The sequence below is a fragment of the Spermophilus citellus genome (assembly GCF_964194105.1).
Source record: "Spermophilus citellus genome assembly, chromosome: 11".
Lineage (NCBI taxonomy): Eukaryota > Metazoa > Chordata > Mammalia > Rodentia > Sciuridae > Spermophilus > Spermophilus citellus.
The window spans coordinates 116,979,542-117,003,238 of NC_138192.1; the positions used below are offsets into that span (position 1 = coordinate 116,979,542).

Below are 23,697 nucleotides of genomic sequence, written 5' to 3' on the forward strand. Positions count from 1 at the left end.
CTATAAAGGCAGTTGTGAGAATGAAAAATACCAAAATCAAATACTGCTGTGTCTCTTGAGAAACTGGGAAATGGGAACCATATTTGCAATGTTTATTTCTATGGTGGTTAGTGTATACACAGCACTCGCCAGACTATTCATTGCACCCTTATGTATGCCTGAAATATTCTGTAATTTGAAAAATTAGAAAGAAATTGGAGTCCCCAAAATGGCTGCTTGGCAAAAGGTGGAGGCTGCAGTCATTCTGAGGGCTCAGCTGTCCTTGCTGAATGCCCTCAACTGTTTTGACTTCTGGAGGGGTGGGCCATGATTACAGCTGCGATTAGGTGACTCACCATAATTATGTTTTGTTGAAATTGAATTTATTGAAGCATGAATCATTCCACCCAAGTCCTACCTAATTGCTCCAACTGTGTGGAAGGGAAGGATGGCAGAGGAGGTTTCCGTAGAGGTCATTATAGCACGGCTGTACGCATGCGTGTGCGTACACCAGCACACACTGCCACCACACCTGGTGGAAAGCCTGCAGCGCTGCTTCATCTTGTGTGACAACCTGAAGTCAGCAAGGAATCTTTCCATGTGTCACTGCAGTTTCTTCTGCCTCTCACCTCTACTCATACTATGAGCCACTCACCCCTGGGGTATTTAGCTCCTGGGGGTCTATGTGCTTCAGGAGTTGGTATCTCCAAGCCACTGACTAGCAGACTAGATGCAGGTCCTCCAGGCTCAGGCCTACCACTTGCTAGCCAGAGATTTAGGGATGCCCCTGGGGCTGTGAGCCCCCCTCAGAGCTGTAATTTCAATTAACATGCGCATTCAAGAAGCAAACAGCAGACCAGTGGGGAGGGTACCCCAGAGCTTCCCTCCCTGTGCCTCTGGTACAAGGAGGACAAGGCAGTCTCATGGAGGGAAAGAACCTTTTCCCTTGGCTTCTGTCCCTATGTAGAGACCCCACGAGACCCCAAATTGCTAGGTCATTGCTTATCTTTGTGTTGCCCGAATTGAACAAAATGGACTTTGCCCTTAGCAGGTTCAGTGAAGGCTAAGCTGAGTGAAAACTGACCAGAGCAAACCCCATCAGCTTAGCAATGAGAAAGGGCACTTTTATACCACTTACCAAGTAGATTTTTTGCCACTTCACACATATTGACTTTGTGTGTGTATGTGTGTGTGTGTGTGTGTGTGTGTGTGTGTGGTGGTGGTGCTGGGTATTAGAACCCAGGGCCTTGTGCATGCAAGGCAAGCACTCTACCAACTGAGCTATGTCCCCAGCACTTCACACATTTTGACACATTTAATCTTGACGACTACTCCAAGGGATAGCATCTTTATTAGTCACAAGTTGCAGATGAGGAAACTGAGGCCCAGGAAGGTGAAGTAACCTGCTCACGTTCACTTCGCCAATCATCAGGCTGTCTGTCCTCAGAGTTGTTCTTTTAGTCACTCCCTTGCAGGTGACAGGACTGGTTGCTTTTCAAAAATCACTTGACTGAACTTCAATACAAGTCCCATTTGACAAGAAAACTAAAGCTGAGAGAGTCAAAGTAACTTGCAGAGAATAAACAAACAGTAAGTGGCCCTATCAGCAACTAGAGCTGGTCTACCTGAAGGTACCAGATCCTTTTAGTTGAAATGAGAACTGGGTGTGGAGGCCCAAGCAGATGAGGAGTACACCAGGCAGAGATTCATGAGGAGCAGCCAGTGGTACAGTGAAGCAGATTCCACCCAAATGTTGGTTTGCAGGTGCTCTCAGCAGACTCCTGGGCTCCCCCATGAGCTTCTTATCCAGACTTAGGCTTGATCCAGTTGGTCTTACTCCAATTATTTCATCTTCTCCTGAAACCATCTCCTCAACTCCATTGTAGTGAATTCCACACAGTAGTGAAACTGAAATTTTAAAAGTCCATTGATTTATCTGTTTTTTAATCTTTAACCTCCACTTACAAAAGTCAGCTATTAAAGAATAAATGCTCCAGGGAAAAGGAGACATTTTAAACTCACGTTACCAAACTTTGGGGATAATGAGTCCTATTTAAGTAAATTTGATTAGAGTTTAAAACTGTGCCTGAGTCTTTGGCTTGTAAAGTAAAGCTTAGATCTGAATGTTGAGAACACAGAAATAGCCTCATTCTTTATATGTTAGAAAATTATGGAAATTCAGGGTAGAAGATGACTAACATAAATATTTGATCATTATTATTAAAATTAAATAAAGCAGTGTAGATAATAAAGGAAAATTGTGACTAGGGATTACATAAATTGGGATTATATAAAATAAAAAGCTTCTACACAGCAGAGGAAATCCCAAGAAACAGAAATAAGAACCAACAGAGGCAGGAAGTCAGAGGCGGAGGAGACCTTAAAAGTACATCTTGTTTCCTGAGTAAAAGGAACATTATCTGATTTTAAAACATCATATAAAACTGCAATAACCAAAACAACATGGTACCCTTACAAAAACCAACTCCACACATAGAGCAATTGGATAGAATGGAGATTCCAGAAATTAATCCCCATACTTATTAGAGCCAACTGATTTTCAACAAAGGCTCCAAGTACATACATTCAAGAAAGGACACTGTCTTTGATAAATGGTGCTGGGGAAACTGGATATCCACGTGCAGAAAAATGAAATTAGACCTCTACCTCCTACCATATACAAGAATCAAACTCAAAATGGATCAAAAACCTAAATGTAAGGCCTGATACTGTGAAACTTCTAGACGAAAGCATAGGATAAACACTTCAAGACATTAGTATAGGCAAAGCCCCCAAAAGCACTGGCAACAAAAGCAAAAATAGACAAATGGGATTATATAAAATTAATAAGCTTCTGCACAGCAAAGGATACAATCAACAGAGTTAGGAGACAACCTATGGGTAGGAGATGCTATTTGCAATCTATTTGTTCAACATAGGATTAATACCCAGGCACAACTCAACAGCAAAAATAAACAAATAAGAAAGTAATCTCATTAAAAATTGAGGAATTGGTCTAGATAGACATTTTTTTAAAATATATATGTACACACACACAAATATACACACACACAAATGGCCAATAAATATGTTAAAAAAGCTCACTATCACTAATCATAAGGAAAATGCAAATCTAAACCACAGTAAGATATCATTTCACAACAATTAGGAGATTAATATACAAAAGATAAAAAATAACAATGCTGGGAAGGATGTGGAAAAAGAAAAATTCTGATACATTGTTGGTGTAAATGAATAGAATTATTATGGAAAATAGTATGGAACTCTCTCAAAAAATTAAAATTAGAGCTATCACATGATCTAGCAATGCCATCCCTGGGTGCATATCCAAGGGAAATGAAATTGTTGTATCCAAGAGAGGCCTGCACTCTCTTAGTTATTGTAATACCTGATATGATATTACCTAAGGTGTCCATAAGCAGATGAATGAATAAATGTGGTGTATACATACACAAAGGAATATTATTCAGTCATAAAAAGAGATGAAATCCTGTTATCTGCAGCAACATGGATGGAAGACATGTTACATGAAATAAGCCAGGCACACAAAGACGAATGCCACATGTTCTCAATCACTGTGAAAGTTAATCAAGTTGACCTCATAGAAGGACAGGGTAGAGGAGTGGTCATTAGGATTATAAAGAGGAGGAGAAGGTGAGAAAGAGCATAGAAAAATGATTCCTGAAAATACAGACAGGGGGAACTGTTTTGTGTTTAGAGACTCAATAGGGTAGCTGTAGTCCATCATAATTTATGATATACTTCAAAGTAACTATAAAATAAGAGTCTGAAGTTTCCCAACACATAGAAATGATAAATGTCTGAGAAGACAAAAATGTTAATTATTCTAGTTTGATCATTGACTATTATATGCATGTATCAAATTATTTTACTGTACCCCATAAATATGTACAAATACTATGTCAAATAAAAATTCACTTTCTGTGGTTTTATCAGCACTACACAAATCATAGAAAGGGTGTCTATGGACACTCTTTTTCTTAGAAAGTGAACTAGGGATATAGGACAGCTTCACCTATTTATAATATTAAAATGATAGCAGGTTTTTTCCCCCACATTTTTTTATTGATACATTGTGGTTGTACACAATGATGGGATCTGTTGTTTCATTTATGTACAAGCACACAATATAACACTATAATTTGGTCAACAGCAGTTTTTAAATGAGCACCAATATGCATACAACTCCAAACTACATCTGTGGTTTTGTTGTTCTTTAAGACACCATTTATGCCAGTCTCCCCTTATCTCCTTCTCTAATTCCAGCAATGACTCCTCAATCTACTCAGTAGCAGAACTATATCTTGAAAGATGTCAGAACTATGTAGTATATCAGAACTATATCTTCTCTAATCTTCACTCCATCTCCGCTCCATACCTAAAACCTGTCCACACTGGGGGGGGGGGGGGGATGACCACAGCAGATTCATATGTGATCAGCATGGTTTTGTAATACACCATGTATACCCTAAGACAAACAGAACAATACATTCCCACCCTTACTTTTCACCACCTAAATTGGCCAAAATAAATGAGGTTAGTGGAACTATTTGCTCACATTTGGTGGTCCACAAGATGTGTGGACTCAGTCAAATTTTCTTAGGATTATATCTTCCCTCTAACTCTATAGCCCATTGCTCCCATTTCTTCCTGCCCCCTCCTGCAACTTCCTGATTTAACATTCTTGTTCTCCTCTCTTCCTCTGTTTTTAGCCTCCATATTCTAACTTACTTAGATTCCAGAAAAAAAATTAATCCATGTTTCCACCATTTTTTGGTCTCACCCAAATTCAACAAATAGTCATTAATATGTTACCACATGGAAACTGGAGACAATATAAATGCTTTTGACCTAAATATTTGAGACATACATTCTCGGTAAATAAAAATCTTCACCTCGTGTGTATTTCAGCAGACACTGGGCGAGGTTGGGTGGATTGAGAAATCTTTGCATCATACTTTGGGGAAAAGCTACTAAAATCCTATCAACAGACCATCTGGGAATTCAGAGTAATCTGTACCAGAGACTAGAAGATCTAAAACTTGGATACCAGAGGATCAGCCACCACTCTCCATGCACCTATCAGAATGCATATGAGGACAATCATTTCCAGAGAGAGGGAAGATGGGGCGGCTGGCTGGATTTACTGAGACATCTTGAATTATTTTTTGAATGTTTGGGGTTTGGCAAATAAATGTATTGTGCCCCATGCACCTTTCCCCCTTCATTTAAAACGTATGTGTATTGGAAAGGAAATTCAATCCTTCTGGGCCTGATTCACTTAAACTTAACCCATCACAATCCAACTGGGTGTTAACTGTAGGATGTCTGTGAGCCTTCAGAACCTAGTGTAATAAACCACTGAGAGCTGTCTTTTCTTTTAATCTCAGAGACCACAATGAGGAACTATTTTTAGTGGCTTTGGTAAGGGGAACAAGATGGGAGTTTGATTTTTCCCTCATATTTCACCACAGACAACAAATTCTAAGTTTGCTCAGACACATTTATCATGACTCGTGTTTAGTTCTGGCCAATAACGTGAGGTTCAGGGACCACTGTTTTGTGAAAAGTCAACAGATAAGAACTGCTCCAAATACGGGCTTGTCCTCCTCAGTGGTGAGCCCCTCCCTCCGCTTCCCCCTGTGACAGTCTAAATGTAGAGGAGACACTGTCCATTTGTAAAGGGTAGCAAAGAAGGAATGAAAAGAGAAAAAGATCAGGAAAAAGAATCCTGTAAAGGCAGAGAGCATCATAACTTAGACATCAAGGCCATGGATGATGTGAATATGCAGAACATGACCCAAGTTTGCACAATCCATAGGCACACGCCAATGTGTATCTTCAGACTGCCTCAAACCTCATGTGAAAATGGATATCACACTTGGCCGCCTCAATTGTCTATACCAGTCAGCAGAAGATGAAACCGACACAACTAAGATCCAGAAATTAATATACAAAATTTGCTTTTTTATTTCTCTTCAACAATCCTGGGCAAATTCAAACATCAATCTTTCCCTCCTGGGCTTGAATCTCACCAATATATGGAAGACAGAGGCAGAGGACAATTTACTTATAGTCCACTCTCCCCTGGTTTCTTGCCCAACTGGATAAATGGTAGAAAAGCAGTCGGGTAACTAACCACACACAAGTAATCAGGAGCCAGCTGCTTTCCCTGAAGCATGAGCCAGGGCTGAGAATTTCCTGACTGGTGCCTACCACAGTTCCAACCTGGAGCTTCATTAAAATCAGAGCACTCATAAAGGTCACTCTGCTCACATTCCTCCTGCCCTGAAGGCACAAGCTATCTTTCCTCCCAAATCCCAAAACAACAGATGAAGGAGAAAAGAAGGGCAGGAGGGTGCTCGGCCACATTGCCATTGAGACGCTCTGTTATTTATGCCTCTTCATCCAGGACCCTCCTCTGGGCTACCTGGCTATTAAGCATTCATTATTTAGAAACTCACAAAAGTACTATTGCCAGTGGAACAGTGCCTTTTATTAATTCTGCCTGTTCTCTGTGCAATTTGGGCCACCAAAGAGAAAGGTCAGAGGTTTTTCTCTTCTTGATTTCCAAAAACTGGAAGAAAAAAAAAATGATCATTGAAATCCAAAAGGCAAAATGAAAATTAAAGAAGAAAATTGCTGGCTTGGAAGAAAATTCTATCCTATCTGATCAGAATTAAAAGGGATAGGCCGGGTGCAATGGTGCCTATAATCATAGAGGCTCAGGGGGCTGAGGCAGGAGGATCATGAGTTCAAAGCCAGCCTCAGCAAAAGTGAGGGGCTGTCAGTGAGACCCTGTCTCTAAATAAAATACAAAATAGGACTGGGGATGTGGCTCAGTGGTCAAGTGCCCCTGAGTTCAATCTCTGGTACCCCCCCCCCCAAAAAAAAAGGGATGTGGTGAACTCAAGAATGTGAATTCCTCCCACAGCATCCTGAACAGGAGCCTCCATTCTGAATTGCTTCCTTCCAGGAGGGCTCTCTTAGGAGGGCTATTTAAGGCTTTGAAATAAAAGCCTTGGACCTGGGTTCCAGCGACAGCTCTACCTTTTACTACCTATATCTCCTCATCTTTCTGATCGACAAGATTTGTCAAATCAACAAGATGTGTCATCTACAAAATAGGAAAATAAATACTTTCTTCATAGCATCATCATAAATATTGAAAGTGTAAAAGTGACAGAGTAGAAAATTAAAAATTGATAGCTATTAAATATCTACTTCACAAACCTTTCTGTTTTTCCTACAATTTTTATTCATTGCTCCTTCAAAATTTATTACCTGGAAGAAATAACAGTACCCTCTTTCAGTGGTTACCATCTCAGTGTACAACAGTGTGGAGCATAGCTTTCTCACATGATAGGGATACAAGAGAGGTAGATTTGAATAACTACAAGGAAAGGGGAAAATTGGAACATGGTAGTTTAGAAAATAAACTCAAGTGGGCACTAATTGTTGAGACTCCATGAGGGCAGGGTACTAAATGAGAGTAGGGAGCCAAAGGAGAGGAAAATGGCAGAGAAGATGAGAATTTCTGCATAAGAAGAAATTTTTCAGTTTCTTCTGGGATCCCAGGAAATAATCAAAGCCTGCCACCACTTATTTATGTTTGAGTCACTCAGTATTGCCTCTCAGAATGTTGAAACTGCATGTTCTGCTACTCTGCCTGGAGCTTAATTACTTCGTGAGGCTGCTCACAGTACTGTACAAGGCAGGAGAAGAATAAATGGGTGGATGGTGGTGAAAGGTGGTGGTTGGATGGTCCAGGCCCCTCACCCAAGTTCTAGGCCTCCACACTCTAAACAACATTCCCAGTCCTCATCAAGAAGTCTTTTTACTACTCTTTTGTGTAAAATGCAGAGAACTAGAGTTCCCATTCAGAAACCTTAGATCAGTCACAAAGTGGCTGGTTGAATCTCACTACCTAAAAAAGCAGTATTGTCCTTTACGTCTGCCTATTCAGGATGAAGAGAAGAGGCAACGGGAATTCTTCTAGAGCACTGGTCTATTAAAGGGCCTGGATAAGTGGTATGTTAAGTATTGTGTTTCTGTGCCTAATAAATTTGCAGTCCACATTAAAGTTCAACCCGTCTCAGAACTTGCACAGTGCCAATATCCTCTGGGAGTGGAGGCATTTGTCAAAAATACTTACCTGCAAGAGTTTCACCATAGATGCTGCCTTAAGCAAAGTATATCAATTAGTGAAAGAGAAAAAAATTTAAAGAATAATTTGGACAATGAGCTGTCTACAGAGCCTTGGAAAAGCTCTAGCATTCCTGGAAGTCTGTAAATCCACACCTGTACATAGGGCTGTGTGCATGCTCAGGAAAGACCTGAGAAGGCCCTGGCTGAACTTGAGGCTCTGTGCAGGCAAGAAATAAGTGGAAACAATCCAAGAAGAAATTTATAGATTCTTCAATGAATGAAGGGATAAATAAATGTGGTATGTCAACACAATGGAATTTTTTTTTTCCTCGAAAGGAACAAACTACTGATAGGCACTACAACATGAATGGATGAACTTGAAAATGTCATGCTAATTGAAAGGAGAAAGATACATAGTGTGTGATCTATTCCTATGAAATATCAAGAATAATGCATTATTTTTGTCTAGAGAAACAGAAAGTAGATTGGTAGTTTACAAAAGCTAGGGAAAGAGGACAATGAAAAACCTGCTAAAAGGTAGGGGGGTTCTTCTTTGTACAAGATATTCTCCACCTTTCTCCCTTCTTTTTAAGAAACCTATTTGATCACATTTGCTCCCGCACAAACCTTCCCTTAACTCCTCCTTGCCCACAAAACACATTCCAAACCCTTTAGGAAAGCTTCCAAAGCTGTCCCAGGCTGACTCTGGGGATGATGAAAATGTTCTGGAATTGGATAATCGTGATGGCTGCACATCCCTGGGAGCAAACAAAAAGCCACCGAGTTGTAAACTTGAAAATGAGAGATTTCATCTCTCATATGCTTTTAAGTGTGGAGGCAATAGAGGTGGAAGGGCTCCTTCTCCCCCAACTCACTTTTCATTGAGGCCTCTCTGGCCACAAGCTTATTCTTCTTTCTCTTCATTTCCTACTTGGCAATCTCTTCTCCATAGCCGAGTTCTCCCAGGCTCCAGTAACATTACTTGGTCTCCTTGTCTGTTGGTCTAGAAGTGGGTTTCCCACTGGTGCTATTCTCTGGGTGCCCTCAGTTGTTCTTACTCCTGTTGACACCACTGAACGCAGGAGTCCCTTCGTTAAGGTCACAAACCACCTCCATGAGTACTGCTTCCTGCTGGAATCCTGACTGATGCGTGGGCACTCCCAATTTTCCTAGTTGAGAGTGAAGCCATGTGTTTTGAACTCTGATGATATAGAATGAGCTCCAGATCATGACAACAGGATTCTCAAGATTATTGGTTCTTTCTAACAGCACGTTCTCAACCCCGCTGTCATCTCACTCTCTACCCTTGGGAAACATCATCTCCCACAATGGCTTCAGCTATCACCTTCGTACCTATGGCTACTCACCTCAGGATTTTGTCACTAAATGGATTCCTAAGTTCTATACAAAGCTTTCCAATGATGTGATTAAGGTTTCCCCAGGAACGTCTAGTAAATAAGTAGGAACACTCTTCTCTATTTTAGTGAATGGCACCAGTGTTTCTTCATTTACTCAAATTAGACACCTCAACAGTGTCTTCAAGTTCATGGACTCATTGTCCAAATGTACTTCAAATTCTCCTTAAACTTCAGGGATACTTGTGAGAAATAGGTCTTTCAATTCCCCTGCTCTTATCATTACATTCAGACTTCCAGAAATCCTCTTTTCAACCGGTATCCTCTTTGCCTGAGACCTTCTCCACGTTTCTGCCATCTTTGAGAGAAGCCAATTTGGTCACATTGCTCCTCTGCATGAATCTCTTCCTGACCCTCCCTTTTTAATAAGCCTGAACTGCCCTGCCATTCACTCACCTTCACAGATGCAATTCTCCATTCATGAACACTTTCTTCTCTTTCATCCTTCATTTTGTATTTACCATTGCTTCTGAGTATAAAAGCTTCAATATTGCTTATTAATCTGATGAATAGTTCACCCTGGGGATCTGAAACAATTCCACTTACTTTTCTGAGTCACGGAGGTACCAGGGATTGAACTCAGGGAACTTGACCACTGAGCCACATCCCCAGCCATATTTGTATTTTAGTTAGAGACAGGGTCTCACTGAGTTGCTTAGTGCCTCACCATTGCTAAGGCTGGCTTTGAACTCACAATCCTCCTGTCTCTGCCTCCCGTGAGCCACTGGGATTATAGGTATGCTCCACTGCGCCTGGCAACAAATCATTATTGAAAATACAGAATGGCCCAAGCAGTGTGTTGGGTGTAAAATGGTGAACCAAACAGACCTGGTGTCTGCTCCTACCATGCGTGATGTCCAGTGGGGAAGTAATATGTTAACTCAATAATCTCTTCAATCATTCCATAGCCATAATTGTGAATAAGTACCAGGAAGGAAAATTATAGGGTGCTATATCAGGTTTTCTCTGAAGCCCGCTGAAATCCCCCAGGCTAAGGCTAGTCTTCTCCTCTGGACTCCCACAGCACTGTATTTAATTAATATTCTATCATGTCTGTCCCTGTAGATGTTGAAGCAGACACTCTGGGTCATATTTGAATGTTCAGATTCAGACAACATTTTTTTTACCTGATATAGGTAAATAGTGTATGCATAAGGGATGACTAAATGGATAAACAAATAAAAAATGGATAAATAAACAGTTCTAGACAAAAAAAAAAAAAAAAACTGATCCTGAAAATAATGACAGCAAGATCCTAAGAGTTTTCACTGAATCCAAAGTTTCTTCACTAGGATACAAATCTTCATAGTTTTCCAAGGAAATATATGTAGCAAGAAATTGTGTTAGTGGATTTGTTGTTCATTGACTCATTATTATGCCATTTCCCCATGAAAACCCCTCATAGTGTTTCCATTTTCATCTGGAGTGAAATATATACAATGAAGGATAGCCAACCGTAATTCTGGGAAGGCTATTGTGAACAACTGTGGGATACTTCTCTATGGATCACTCCACATGTGGTCTCTGGATTAATTCCTTAGGCCTATCTTTCTCACCTATTTTTAGAATCTTTTTTCCCTTTGTATGTTTGGATTAATTTTTCTGCTGAACCATTGGGATCAAAGTTATAGACATCATGACACTGAATTTCTAAACATTTCATAATTTATCTTCTATGAACAAGGACATTTTCTTATATATCCACAATATCATTACCACTCAGAAAAATTCACAAAAATATTATCTAATAGCCAAAAAATATTAAACTTTTCTCAATTATCATGAAAGTGTTTTTATGAATTTCTAAAAATTAAATATCAAATCTAATATCATGAATTACAGTTATTTGTCATGTCTCTTCATTCTTTTTTTTAAATTTTTATTATTGGTTGTTCAAAATATTACATAGTTCTTGACATATCATATTTCATACATTTGATTCAAGTGGGTTAATTAACACTTTCCTCACTTTTTTGTCTTAAAGTAGTGTAAGAATTTCATAATATCCAGGCCACTCCCACAAATTTTGATTTTTCTCATTATCCTCTCAAATTTCTTTATTTTTGTTGACAGATAAATATTGTCCATATTTATCATGTATAATGTGTTTTTTTTGAAATATGTATCCATTGTGGAATGGCTAAATTGAACTAATTAGCAAATGCTTTACCTCAAATGTAGTGATAACACTTCAAATCTACTCAAGGCAATTTTCAAGACGTTACATTGCTATTTACTACGTTCACCCTATTGTATAATAAAGCTCTTGAACTTATTCCTCCTATCTAATCAACATTAGGTATGCTTTGACCAATGTCCCCAAACCTGCATGGCCTTGGCTGACATCCTACTTTTTACTTTTCTGAGACCAGCTTTTTTTTTTTTTTTTTTTTCATATCAGGGATTGAACTCAGGGGTGCTTAACCAGTGCATCCCCAGCCCTTTGTTTTATATTTTATTTCGAGACATGGTCTCACTAAGTTGCTGAGAGCCTAGCTAAGTTGTTGAGGCTGATTTTGAACTTGCAATCCTCCTGTCTCAGCCTCCCAAGCCACTGGGATTACAGGAATGCGCCACTGTGCCCAGCTCTGAGTCCACATATAAAGGTTCTCATTCAGCATGTCTTTTCTGTGCCTGGGCCGTTTCACTTGAAAGAATGCATGCCAGGTTCAACTGTGTTGTTACAAGTGATAGGATTGCCTTGTTTTTAAGGGTGAATAATATTTCCTTCCATGTCTATATCACATTTTCTTTATCCATTCATCTGTTGATGGACCCTGAGGTTGCTTCCATTTCTTGAATATTGTGAACCAATACTGCAGCAAACATGAGGATGCAGATGTCTCTTTGACGTGTTAATATCATTTCCTGTGGAAATGATTGCTAGGTCATATGACACATTTCTGATTTTAATTTTTTTAGGAAATTCCATACTGTTTTTCATAATGGTTGTATAGCTTTCTCATATCTGCATTATGATTGAATACATTCAGCAAGTATACAATATAAGTTTTTCTGTGTCTCCCTCAGTGCATCACATCAGGAGGCAGATCAAATAATCTCATTTCAGATAAAGCTGTAGATTACTGCTTAAAATGGGGTCCAGTAGGTGCTTCCAATGTGGATTGCCTTTTCATTTGCAATTAGCAAACAACGTGTGAGGGTGAACTATGAGTACCTTGACATCCGACAGCTTTCACCTCATCACTTCAGCATCCTCTGTGTAGCTTACCTAATCATCACCACGTCAAGGATGACACAATGGTTGTTTCTGATTCCATCCTTCCTTTGCCTGCATCCTGCTAGTAAAATACTTTTCTAGAAGAAAGAACTCTCACCCTTCCACCTGAGTTGGATTTGCTCACTCATTTGGTTTTTAAATAACATGATTTTTAAATTCAAAGTGCTGAAAGGCATTATGATCATTGTTCTTTTTGATGCTCAATTTGTCCCTAATTTGGCTGGTAGTTCTTGAACACTTTCTAGTTTTCTGGAACAATGCCATATTCCCTTCAAATATTGCTTTTCTTTCCTCCTACCTGGGATTTTTTTTTCCATGAACAGAGCTAAGAAATTCATGTGTTGAGACCATAGTTCGCTCTGATACCTCCAAGTGCAAGACAAAGGACTCTTCAGCTTCTCTCATGGTGGCTACAAACATCCAATATTGACTCATTTCTCTAGCCTACAATTTGCACAAAATACTGTGTGAATTACTATACCAATACCACAATGGACAACAAACAGGGTAAAGTTTAAATTTCTTTGCAATAGTATTTAGCCCACTAAGCATGCACCGTGAGAGCACTGTGTCAAAGTGAGTTCATTTTTGCTTTCAGTGTGTCGGTCAATTGGCTTCTATTATTGATTTGCTGTGTAATAGGGTTTGTCTATTTCTCTGTGTTCAAATTAGGGCCTTTTGTCCTATCGTCCTTTATGTTGCTTCACTTTGCTTTTGAAATATGAATAACTTTATCATTATTCAAAAGTCAAAGCTATATAAAAAGGCAGAAATCCACCCCTTCCTCATTTCCTCTTTCCTGTTCTCATTCCTACCCTACACCCATCATGCAGACAACCATTTCATCAGCATCTGGTCTATTCTTCCCATGTTCAGTTTTTACAAAAATTGTGTGTGTCTGTGTTCTTCTTTTTTATTTCTCTTCTTTTCTTACATGAAAAAGTAACTTAATATATGTACCCCTTTGCATTGGGATTTTTTTTACTTAAAACATATCCTAGAAATAACACTAATTAATAGAGTTCTTCCCTATTGTTTTTTTAAATATTTATTTTTTAGTTGTAGTTGGACACAATACCTTTAGTTCACTTATTTATTTTTATGTGGTGCTGATCTAACCCAGGGCCTCCCATGTGCAAGGCAAGCGCTCTAACGCTGAGCCACAACCCTGGCCCAAGTTTTTCCCTTGTTTTGATTGTTGAATAGTTACTTTGATGTGTGGAGGTACCATAGGTACCATAATTGATACATCCAATATTTTATATGCTGGTATTAGGGTGGTTTCTGTTATTTTACTACTACAGGTCATGATTTGATGATTATTTCTGTGTATATGTTTTTGTTTGCTTTATGCTGGTTTGAATGTTTAAAGCTTTAGCTTCAGGAAAAGGTTATAGGAGTCAGATTGCTGAGTCAGAGGATAAATGTTGTATATATAATTTTTAGAGACTGCAATATTTCCCTCCAAATGTTTAAAACACCATTTAAATTTCCAAAAGCAATATATGTGTCTGTGTTATGAGAAGAATTATGCTCCCTCAAAATTCATGTGTTCTGCTGAGCATAGATAGAACATGCCCATAAACCCAGACACTCAAAAGACTGAGGCAAGAAGATCACAAGTTCAAGGTCAGCCTCAGCAACTTAGTGAGATTGTCTTAAAATAAAAAATGAAAAAGCTGGGGATGTAGATACATGGTAAAGTATCCCTGGGTTCAATTCCTAATACATGCCCACCCCTAGGAAAAAAGAACGAAATCCTGTGTTGAAGCCATAACCTCAGGTACTTTCCAGGACTTCAGGATATGACTATGTTTGGAGATAGGATCTTTAAGAGAAATGATTAAGTTGATCTTGAACTTCTAGAATCCAGAACAGTGAGAATAACGATAGGTTATTTAACTCCTCAATCTGGGTGATTTTGTTACAGTAGCCCTAGAAAAATAACATAACCTATTGTGAATTTTTCCAAGTTTATCAATGATAAAAGTACAGTATTATTCTTTGTAAGTTTTTTTAATATAACTGAGCATATTTCCACATTTGAGGATTATTTTGCCTGTACTTGTGTGGGATTCATGAGTTTGGTCCTTTTCTCAATTTTTAAAAATGTGTTCTATTTTAGAGAGATAACCACTGATCTCTCACACATGTTACAAATATTTTCTCTCAGTGAATCACTCATTATTCATTTGATTTTATTCTTTGTTGCGCAATTCTTTCTTAATTTCATGTAGTAGAATCTATTGATCTTTTTCTTTATTGCACATGAATTTTGGGTCAGATCTAGAAAAGCTTTCCTAAATATAATTTACAAGAAGCTCATCCATGTTTCCAAGTTTTCTTCTAACACTTTATATAGTTGATTTCTTTTGTATTTTTACATTTTAGGTTTTTCATTCTTGTAATTCATAGCATATGGTATGAGGTGTGGATCCAGTTTTCCCTTTTTCCATATGGGTATCCAACTGTCCCAACATTACAGACTAAAAAGTCCATCTTCTTCCTGGCAATTTGAAATGCCAACATTTATCAAGTAATAAATTTTCATGTTACTAGAATATATTTCTACACTCTCTCTTCTGTTCCTCTGGTCTCTCATTGTGTGCCAGTAGCAACTGCCTTCATCATCAATAGATAGCGCAGACTTTGTATCTGGTGAGACCATTCCCTTCATTTCTTTTCCATTTCCCCCTGCTCAGGGTTATCCAAGCTCTTCTTGGATATTTATTTCTCTACATGACTTTAAAATTAATTTCCTCATCTCCAGAAAATAAAACAAAAACTTATTGACATTTTTCTTGTAATTGAGTTAAATTTAATGCTAATTAGAGAAGAATCGATACCCGTACCATGTTGAGTATTTCCTATCCAAGAACAACTCATGTCTTTTTACCTAATGTTTTTAAGAATAGTTTGTAAACTTTTTTCCAATTTTATCAATGATAAAAGTATAGTGTTATTCTTTGCATATTTTTTTCCTCATTTACATTTTATGTACTTATTTTAAGTTTCAACTTTTATTTGCTGCAATTATAAATGAGTCTTTTTATCTTCCATTATATCTGACATTGGTTATTTCCTTGAATATATGAAGGCTATTGATTTTTATAAGTTAATTTATATCCTACTATCTTACTGAATTCTTTATCTAATTTAAATTACTTTGATCACTAGTTCTTGTGAATTGTCAAACTTAACTGTTATTTCATCTGTATATAGAGCTACTTTTTTTTGCAAGTCCTTACACTTTTAGCTAATTGTATTGATGATACAATGAAGATGGCATCCTTCTGTCATTTTTGGCATTAACAGAAATGCTTCCATGTTTCTCAATTAAATAAGATCCTAAATTTAGGTCAGAAATATACCTTAACTATGTATATATAACATATATATACATGTACATATACACAAATTGTATAAAGAAATCTCTCAATTCTTACTAAGTACATTTTTCAAGAATGGATATTGACTAATCTTGGAGGTCTTTTCCTGGACATAATCATATGGCTTTTCTCCTTATTTAATAATAAGATAAATTATGTTAATGAATTTTTTATTTAAACTCCTTACAGGAGCTGGGTATGTAGCTCAGTGGACAGTACTTGCACAAGGCCCTGGGTTCAATCTTCTACATCAAAAAAATAATTAATTAATGAACTTAATTAACTCCTTGCATTCCTAGCATTTGCTATTGATGTTTTCTTTTACTATGCAGTGCTGGTATCGTTCTGCTAGTGTTTTATTTAATTTTTGCATTTATATTTTTAGAGTATATTCTTAAAATAATAATAATAATAATAATAATAATAATAATGCTTATCATAATTAATCCTTATTAGGTTTAGGTATAGTTATATTTACTTCTTAGAAATAATTTCAAAGTTTTCCTCCATTTTTTATACTTTGAATAACTTATGCAACAATTTATGGAGCTTTGGGATTATCAGATCTTTGTAAGTTTGTAGAATTTCCCTATGAACCTTGGAGGTCCGGCACTTCAGTGTGGAATCACTTGTTAGTAACTTTCTCCATCTTATTTCCACTCTTGAGAAGGGTCTGATTAAGCTTTTATTTTAAATGGAGTCTGTGTTGATAAATTTTATTTTCGTACAGTGTAATCAATTCCATAGTTTCCAACTATACTTGCATAGAGTTTTGCAAAGTAGCCTATTTATGCCTTATTTTCCTTTTCACAGTGACTATTTCCTTCTAGTTTTTACTCATTTTGCATATTTGTAATCCCCCTCCCCCCCCCTTTTTTTTTTGGTGATTAGGTTATTTCCTGGTGTTTTGTTTTTGTTTTGTTTTTTCCCTCTAAAAATTCAGCACTGTGATTCTTTATTAGTTCTACTACATTAATCTCTTCTTTTATATTCATTATTTTCTTTGTATTTTTTGGTAATTTTTCTAGATATTTGAGTTGAAAATTAGTTTAATTATTTTTTATTGGTTTAATCATTTAAGACCATGAATTTTCCTCAGGTCACTGCTTTAATTGCATAACATAAATTGTGGTGTCCATACTCTTAGAAACTCTGCCATTTCAGTTTATACACCCCTTTCACCCAACGGTTGTCGGTGGAGAGAGAGTATTAGATGGTATTAGTGTTCAGTTCCAGATGCAAGGACATTCCAAGGTTTCCTCCCGAGTGCTAATGCACGGCACCTTCTGTATCCTCAAGTTCCATGAAGTTCACAGGTCAATCTCCTAACCCCCAGGCCATGGCCCTAGGGGTGGAGCTTTAGGAGATGATTAGGTTGTGAGTGCTCTGCCTTTATGAGACCCCTAGAGGGACAGCCAGTACCTGTCATCAGGTAAGTAAACAGCAGGAAGGAACCATCTGTGAACCAGAAAGAGGGTTCTGACCAGACACTGAGTCTCTGGCATCTTGATCTTGAACTTCCCAGCCTCCAGAACTATGAGAAATTAATGTTGGGTTTTTGTAATCCATCCAGTCTGGTCTTTGTTGACTTCGTTGGTATAGCAGCCCAAGCAGACTGAGATAGAGACCCAACTTTGGGTCAACAAAGAAGTCAACTTTGGTGAGCATTCTATTTGTGCTTAAGAAGAGGGTATATTATCAAGGTCTAAGGTTTGATATATATCCATAATTCCTACCTTATTGATTATATTTATTAGATCTTTATGTCCTTAATTGTTTCATTGTTTCCATTTGTCCAAAATGCCTTTGTTAATTGTCTCTTTTTTTTCTTTCTTTTTTAACAACTTTATTATTTTTTAATTTGTTGTCTCTTTATTCTTAGCTTTTCTTCATTATAGGTTTGTCTCATGTATCTCATAGAATTGAGTTTTGCCATTTGAGACAATTTGAAAACATTTAAGTAGGAGAATTACATAACATATTAATAAGAATTACTGTTAGAATAATATAATAGATATAATTTATAAATGATTTATGTGCTTAATCTCAACTCATATTTTGTATAAAATTGACTCCGTGTCATTTCTTTTTCAATGTGCTTTGCCTCCTCTGCTCCATTTTATACTTCTTTTTGTATTTAGGAAAGCTAAAATGTTACTCTAGTTCTTACTTTTTTTAACTAACACTTCTTATAATACCCTTAGTCTGTTCTTCCTTATTTATTCTGCTACTTACTGTTTTGTTTGTTTTAAACAATATCCGTCACTCCCAGCCATAACCTATGCAGCAATACATTATTTGTTTTCTCAGTACATATAACAATATACATGCTGTCCTTCTGCCCTTGTCCCCAGCCTTGTTTATTTACAGATTTACATTGAAATACATGCAGTGTTCACATTCCAGGTCTTGGTCCTGTCTGTATTCAATATGCTCATCCTGACATCCTCCCTCAGGGACAGGTAGTGAGACCTGCGTCCTCTGGGGTCTTCTCACAGTATCATCTGGATAAGAAATATTTGTATCACACTTCCTTTGTTTTCCTGAAAATGTAACTGCACTGTTATCCTGATTTATAGAAGTCTGAGTTTCTCTCCACTGTAAGCTACCTGGTCTTTTTGTCTGGAGATCTAGAGAATGTTTTTCATTCTCATTAAAACCCAATATGTTTCCAGTCTATGTCTTGGACTTCACTATTCTAGGCTTCTCTTCCCTGCTATACTGTGTGTCTTTTAAAGATGCAGATTCAAATAATCTTATAATTTTAGAAACTCTGTCTTAGTCTACCATTTTAAATATTAGTTATTGGCCATTATAATGTTTTCTTTTCTAGGCTTTTCTAAGGCTTCCTTCTATCAATTATTTTCTAATCTTCTCTGTTGTGTTGTCTATTTTATCTTCATTTGCTTGATTTTCATGACTTTCCCGAATGTGGTCAATATTTTCAGTCAAATCTCTTGATTTGAGTGCTTTGTAAGTTAGCCTGGATTTTTAAGGTGATTTTTGCTTTTCTGAGTTCACTCAATTCTTATTTCACATTTTTTGGGGATTAATGTTGGAGAGGAACTATTTTTATTCTAAACCTTAGAACTTCTGATTTAAGGTTTTTGTTTCACATTTTAAAATGCTTGTTTGGGGCTATTTAATTCAGTTGGAGTATTGTGCTCTTCTGCTTCGTGTTTGATTTAGGAAGAAGCATTTTCATCTACTGAAATGTTTTAATTCGCCTGTTTTATTTTCTTTGTGGCCTCGGATGGATGCCGTCTGCCATTTTCTGTTCATTTTTTAAGGTTTACATTATTTACTTGTCCATAGGTCCCATTCTGGTTGTTTGGGTGACTGACAGCATTTCTCGATTCAAGAGCGCCCTCTTCTGTTGCCATAGGAAACTGTAGTTTCTTCAGTCGATGGCCCCTGGAGATAGGGGTTGGTGCAGCATCTGATTTTTGATTCGTTTTTGTTTGGCAGGACACCCTTACTTAGTTATCTCCCTTTGCTAACAAACCTCCAACTGCCTCTGCAAAATGGCATCCACTTTTGCAGAAATGGTGCCTTCCCCAGGCTGCCAGACCGGCCCCATGCACCATGAGCCTGTCCATCCAATTCATCAGAAAAGGGCTCTCAAGTTACCTGGCCCCAGAGTGTGGTTATTTTTAATTCAGGTGTGAACTTCTTTTTCTGGGGGGTCTTTTTATCTGTGGTTTTTACCACTGTGAGGCTTTCATACCCTTTTCCTGCTTTCCACAGTCTTCTACCTGATTCTTTGCTGCAGCTACAATTTTGAAGTTGTTGAAGGGGGAACGATGTCATTTGAAGTTCAGAGTATTAAGTTATATTGTAGGTAAGCCTGTTTGTGCATGTATGTGTGTATGTTTATCTAGAAATACACATATACATAAGCGAGCGAGAGAGAGAGAATCTGAAGTCTTTATTGATTCAGGGAATTCTTGACTGGTTTGACTGTAAAAAAAAAAAACCCAATTTTTAGAATTACTAAGAAAATCTTATTAGAGTTAGATCTTTTGGCTTTCTGGTCACTGTTGCCACTAATGTCACATGTGGACTTGGACAAGTCATTTAACTTCTCTGGATGCCAATTTTCTTTCAGTAAAAGAATATCTGTCTTTCCATGGATATTTCAATGCATTTAGACTCCTCTTTTTTTCCATCTTTGTTGTTCCATTTCATATTCTTTTAACTCAGGCCTCAGAATCCCAAAGAAAACAAGCCCCGTGTTAACTGAGTCTTGGCAAAATGTAAATATAAACTTGCTTCCCAAGCTGTTTTAAAGAGAACTGAGGTCTCTGTTAATTTGAGTTGCAGCCCTCTAAGGGACAGGGGCTCAGCTGGGAGCTGCTGTGCGACCGAGTTGGGTTTCTTTTATAAGGTCAGAATGTTCCCTCTCAAACTCGCAGTACTCACCAAGCTCAGGGAGAAGCCCACTGCTCCCACCTCCTTCCCAGCTCAGAGCCCTGCCTCCAGATTAACTCCTACTCTATGAAATATCTCCCTCCTGGCAGACAGCATAGTTTTAAATAAGCCAAAATGGGGAAAGAGCAGGGTAATTGCAAGGGGGAATATAAAAACACGCAAGGTCACAGTAACAACTCTTGTTCAATCATGTGCATCTAGGCAGTGTTCTCAGTTTTCATGTGGCTAAAATAATAATACATACTCTACCCATAGGGGCTGAAGGGACAATGTCACAGATGATGCATTCCAGAAGGGTCTTGCAGAGGTCATCTTGGCAGTGCCCTCACTTTACATCAAAATGACTCTTGCCTACTATAAACAGACACAAGTATTGAGTGGGTAGGGAGATTTTCCCAAGGTCAGAAGATGAGTCTGCCCCCTCAGTCACCTGCTCCTGGGCTCCCACCACTTTGACATTCAGGAAGCTAAGCAGAGATAGACTTCCTTTATCAGTATCCAATCTCCAACACTATTCATTGAAAACTCTCTCTAACTGTCACTCATAGGCTTTCTATCTCTCTGCATCTGCATCCGGAATACTGGCTGCAATGGTGACAATAATGGCAGATCAGCACAAACCCATAAACACATACACACACACACACACACACACAGAAGGTGGGATGTCAGAGGAAAGAGGAAGTTGTGCTGAGCTCAAAGATATCCTTGGAGAAAGGACCTGGATGCCAGAGGCTGGAAAGAACAGACTGGCACTACTTTCTGAGCACCCCAGAGCACTGCAGAAACTCCTCATCTACCAAGCCAGACTCACCACAAGTCCAAGAGGGTCCTTCTGAATCTTCCCAGCTGTCCCTGGTGGTCCTGAGTGCCTGGGAAAACAGAACAACATACAAATGTGAATCTGAGCCTCTATTCTCCTGCTTATGATCACTTTTCATTTTCTCATTTCTAAGGCCTGCTAAGATAAGACATTTTGATGCCAAATGGGTGTCAAATGTGATAAGAAGTTAGAGGAGGGACCCCCTCCTAAGGAAGTGGAAGGGGAGATTCCTGCCAGCCAGAGAGACCCAGGCAGGGTTCCATAGGGAAGGTGGGTTTCAGAGCCCTGAAGGAGCCATAGAAATACAAATATGTCCAGGGACAATCTTTTAGGAATAGTTAAGTGGCTAGGTTGCACTGTAATAGAGCATGAGAGTAAGGGGGGCGGGGAGTAGGACATACAGTCATCAGAGGGGTAAGTGGGGAGCCATATTGAGGAATATTTGGAATGTCAAACTTGTGACAATGAGCCACCTTTCTGGCCTCTGCTATTCTCTGAGGTCACCAGGTTTGGTATCTAGAGCACTCATCAGTTACCACCAGCCTGGTAATATTTGATACATTCAAATTTATAGCTTTTAGAAGTGTTTCTTTGAATTAGAAGATAAAAACGACACAAATATTTCATCTTTGGATACAGTATGCTTACTAGGCCTCATCTAACCTCTGAGTGGATTATTCTGATAGCTTCAGTGAGGTCCAAAATATTTTCCAGTCTTAAAGAAATACTGACAGGCTCAGTTGAAGATCGGAATGTTCCTCTCCATGTAGGGTAGAAAGAGAAGGAAATTCCCTACAGAAAGAGGCAATGAAAAACCATGAAAGTCAGCCTGCAAATGGTCAGCCTGTAGAAGTACTTATGCTCATTGATGACGAATTTGAACTAGAGCTTGAGCTAGTTTGAACTAAAGTAGAAAAGCATATGTAGTACGACGTCATCTTTAATATCATCAACTCCAGTGCCAGGAAGAAAGTGGCAGAAATAAGACTCAAATCCAAGCCTAACTGCAAACCTGGGAACTTAGATCACTTCTTTAAGACTCCATGTCCTTATTTATTAACTATCGATATTAGGAGTAGCTACTCCTTAGAGTGACTCTGAGGATTAAATGTAATAACACACTTAGAGCTCTGAGGACCATCCCTGCACATAGACAGGGCTCAATGAATATTCAGTGACTCTTGTTGAGTGAAAAATTCAATATACATAGTCTAATAAAAGTTACTGATGATGAATAATTCAATAAGCACTATTAAGGAAAAATAACATATAGATGATACCATTCTTCATGGCTCTTGATCTTGTCAAGGGTAGAGATAACTGTTTAGAAGAAGGAAAAACCTGCAAAAGCAATTAAACATCCCAAGCAAACAAAGGCCAAGTGGAACCAGAGACAATGGTGAGATTCTTTGAAGTGGCTCAAGATTAGGAGGCAAGACATCCGACTAGCCCAGACTCTGACGTTAATTAATGTGTAGGCAACACATCACTCCTCCAAGCCGAGGTGTATTTTAACTTTAGGATAGCCTCACCTGGATGACTGGCCTTGGAGTCTCTTTAGCTCTTGGGCTTTCTCTGATGTCACAATGTAGAAGTTGACAATGTCTAAAGATCCTCCAACCCCAATGGCTCTAGATTAAAAGTTTGATTATGTTCCTGCAGTCTGGGCAGAACACTCAACTAAAGAACCCAGATAAACACCTTTCCAGCCAAGACTCAATACTTCTGGAAGGATGGAAGTCACATTTGTTTTAAGAAGGGCCAGTACAGCAATGACCTTCTATAGAAAGTAGAAGCTATCGAGATGTGGTAGCTCCAAATTGCAACAGGATTGCGAATCACCTCCGAGATCAGGAAAGACCTTAGAAATACCTCTCTCCTCCTCCTCCTCCTCCTCCTATATTCCAAGGTCCACCCTTCCCCAGTGATGTCCAAAAAGTTTGGTCACAGATTTGGGAAATATAGTCCTGCTCTTCTTCCCCAGACTCAAGGAAGCCTCCCATTTTGGAGTTGATATCTTCAAAACCCAGCAAGGGGCAGGCACTGGTGATACACAGTGGTTGTTTCACTCAAGTTTTTTGCTGCTGTGACTAAAACACCCACCAGAACAACTGTAGAGGAAGAAAACTTTATTTGAGGGCTCATAGTTTCAGAAGTCTCAGTCCACAGAAGGCCGGCTCGATTCCTCAGGGCTCAGGTGAGGCAGGAATAACATGTCGGAAGAGTGTG

At 38.4% G+C, this 23,697-nt stretch overlaps 1 protein-coding gene across 1 annotated transcript in view; it reads right to left on the reverse strand.

Annotated features, from left to right (window-relative positions):
* The window catches only part of LOC308631169 (uncharacterized protein), a 128,559-nt gene extending 106,338 nt beyond the window's left edge, over window positions 1-22,221 (reverse strand). Inside the window, exons 1-2 of the mRNA XM_081262163.1 lie at window positions 22,117-22,221; window positions 21,460-21,517 (exon numbers count right to left, since the gene is read on the reverse strand). Of these exons, the coding sequence (XP_081118289.1) occupies window positions 21,460-21,517; window positions 22,117-22,126 (68 nt within the window). The 5' untranslated portion in view covers window positions 22,127-22,221. The remainder of the gene's footprint in view (window positions 1-21,459; window positions 21,518-22,116) is intronic.
* Between the last annotated feature and the right edge of the window lie 1,476 nt (window positions 22,222-23,697).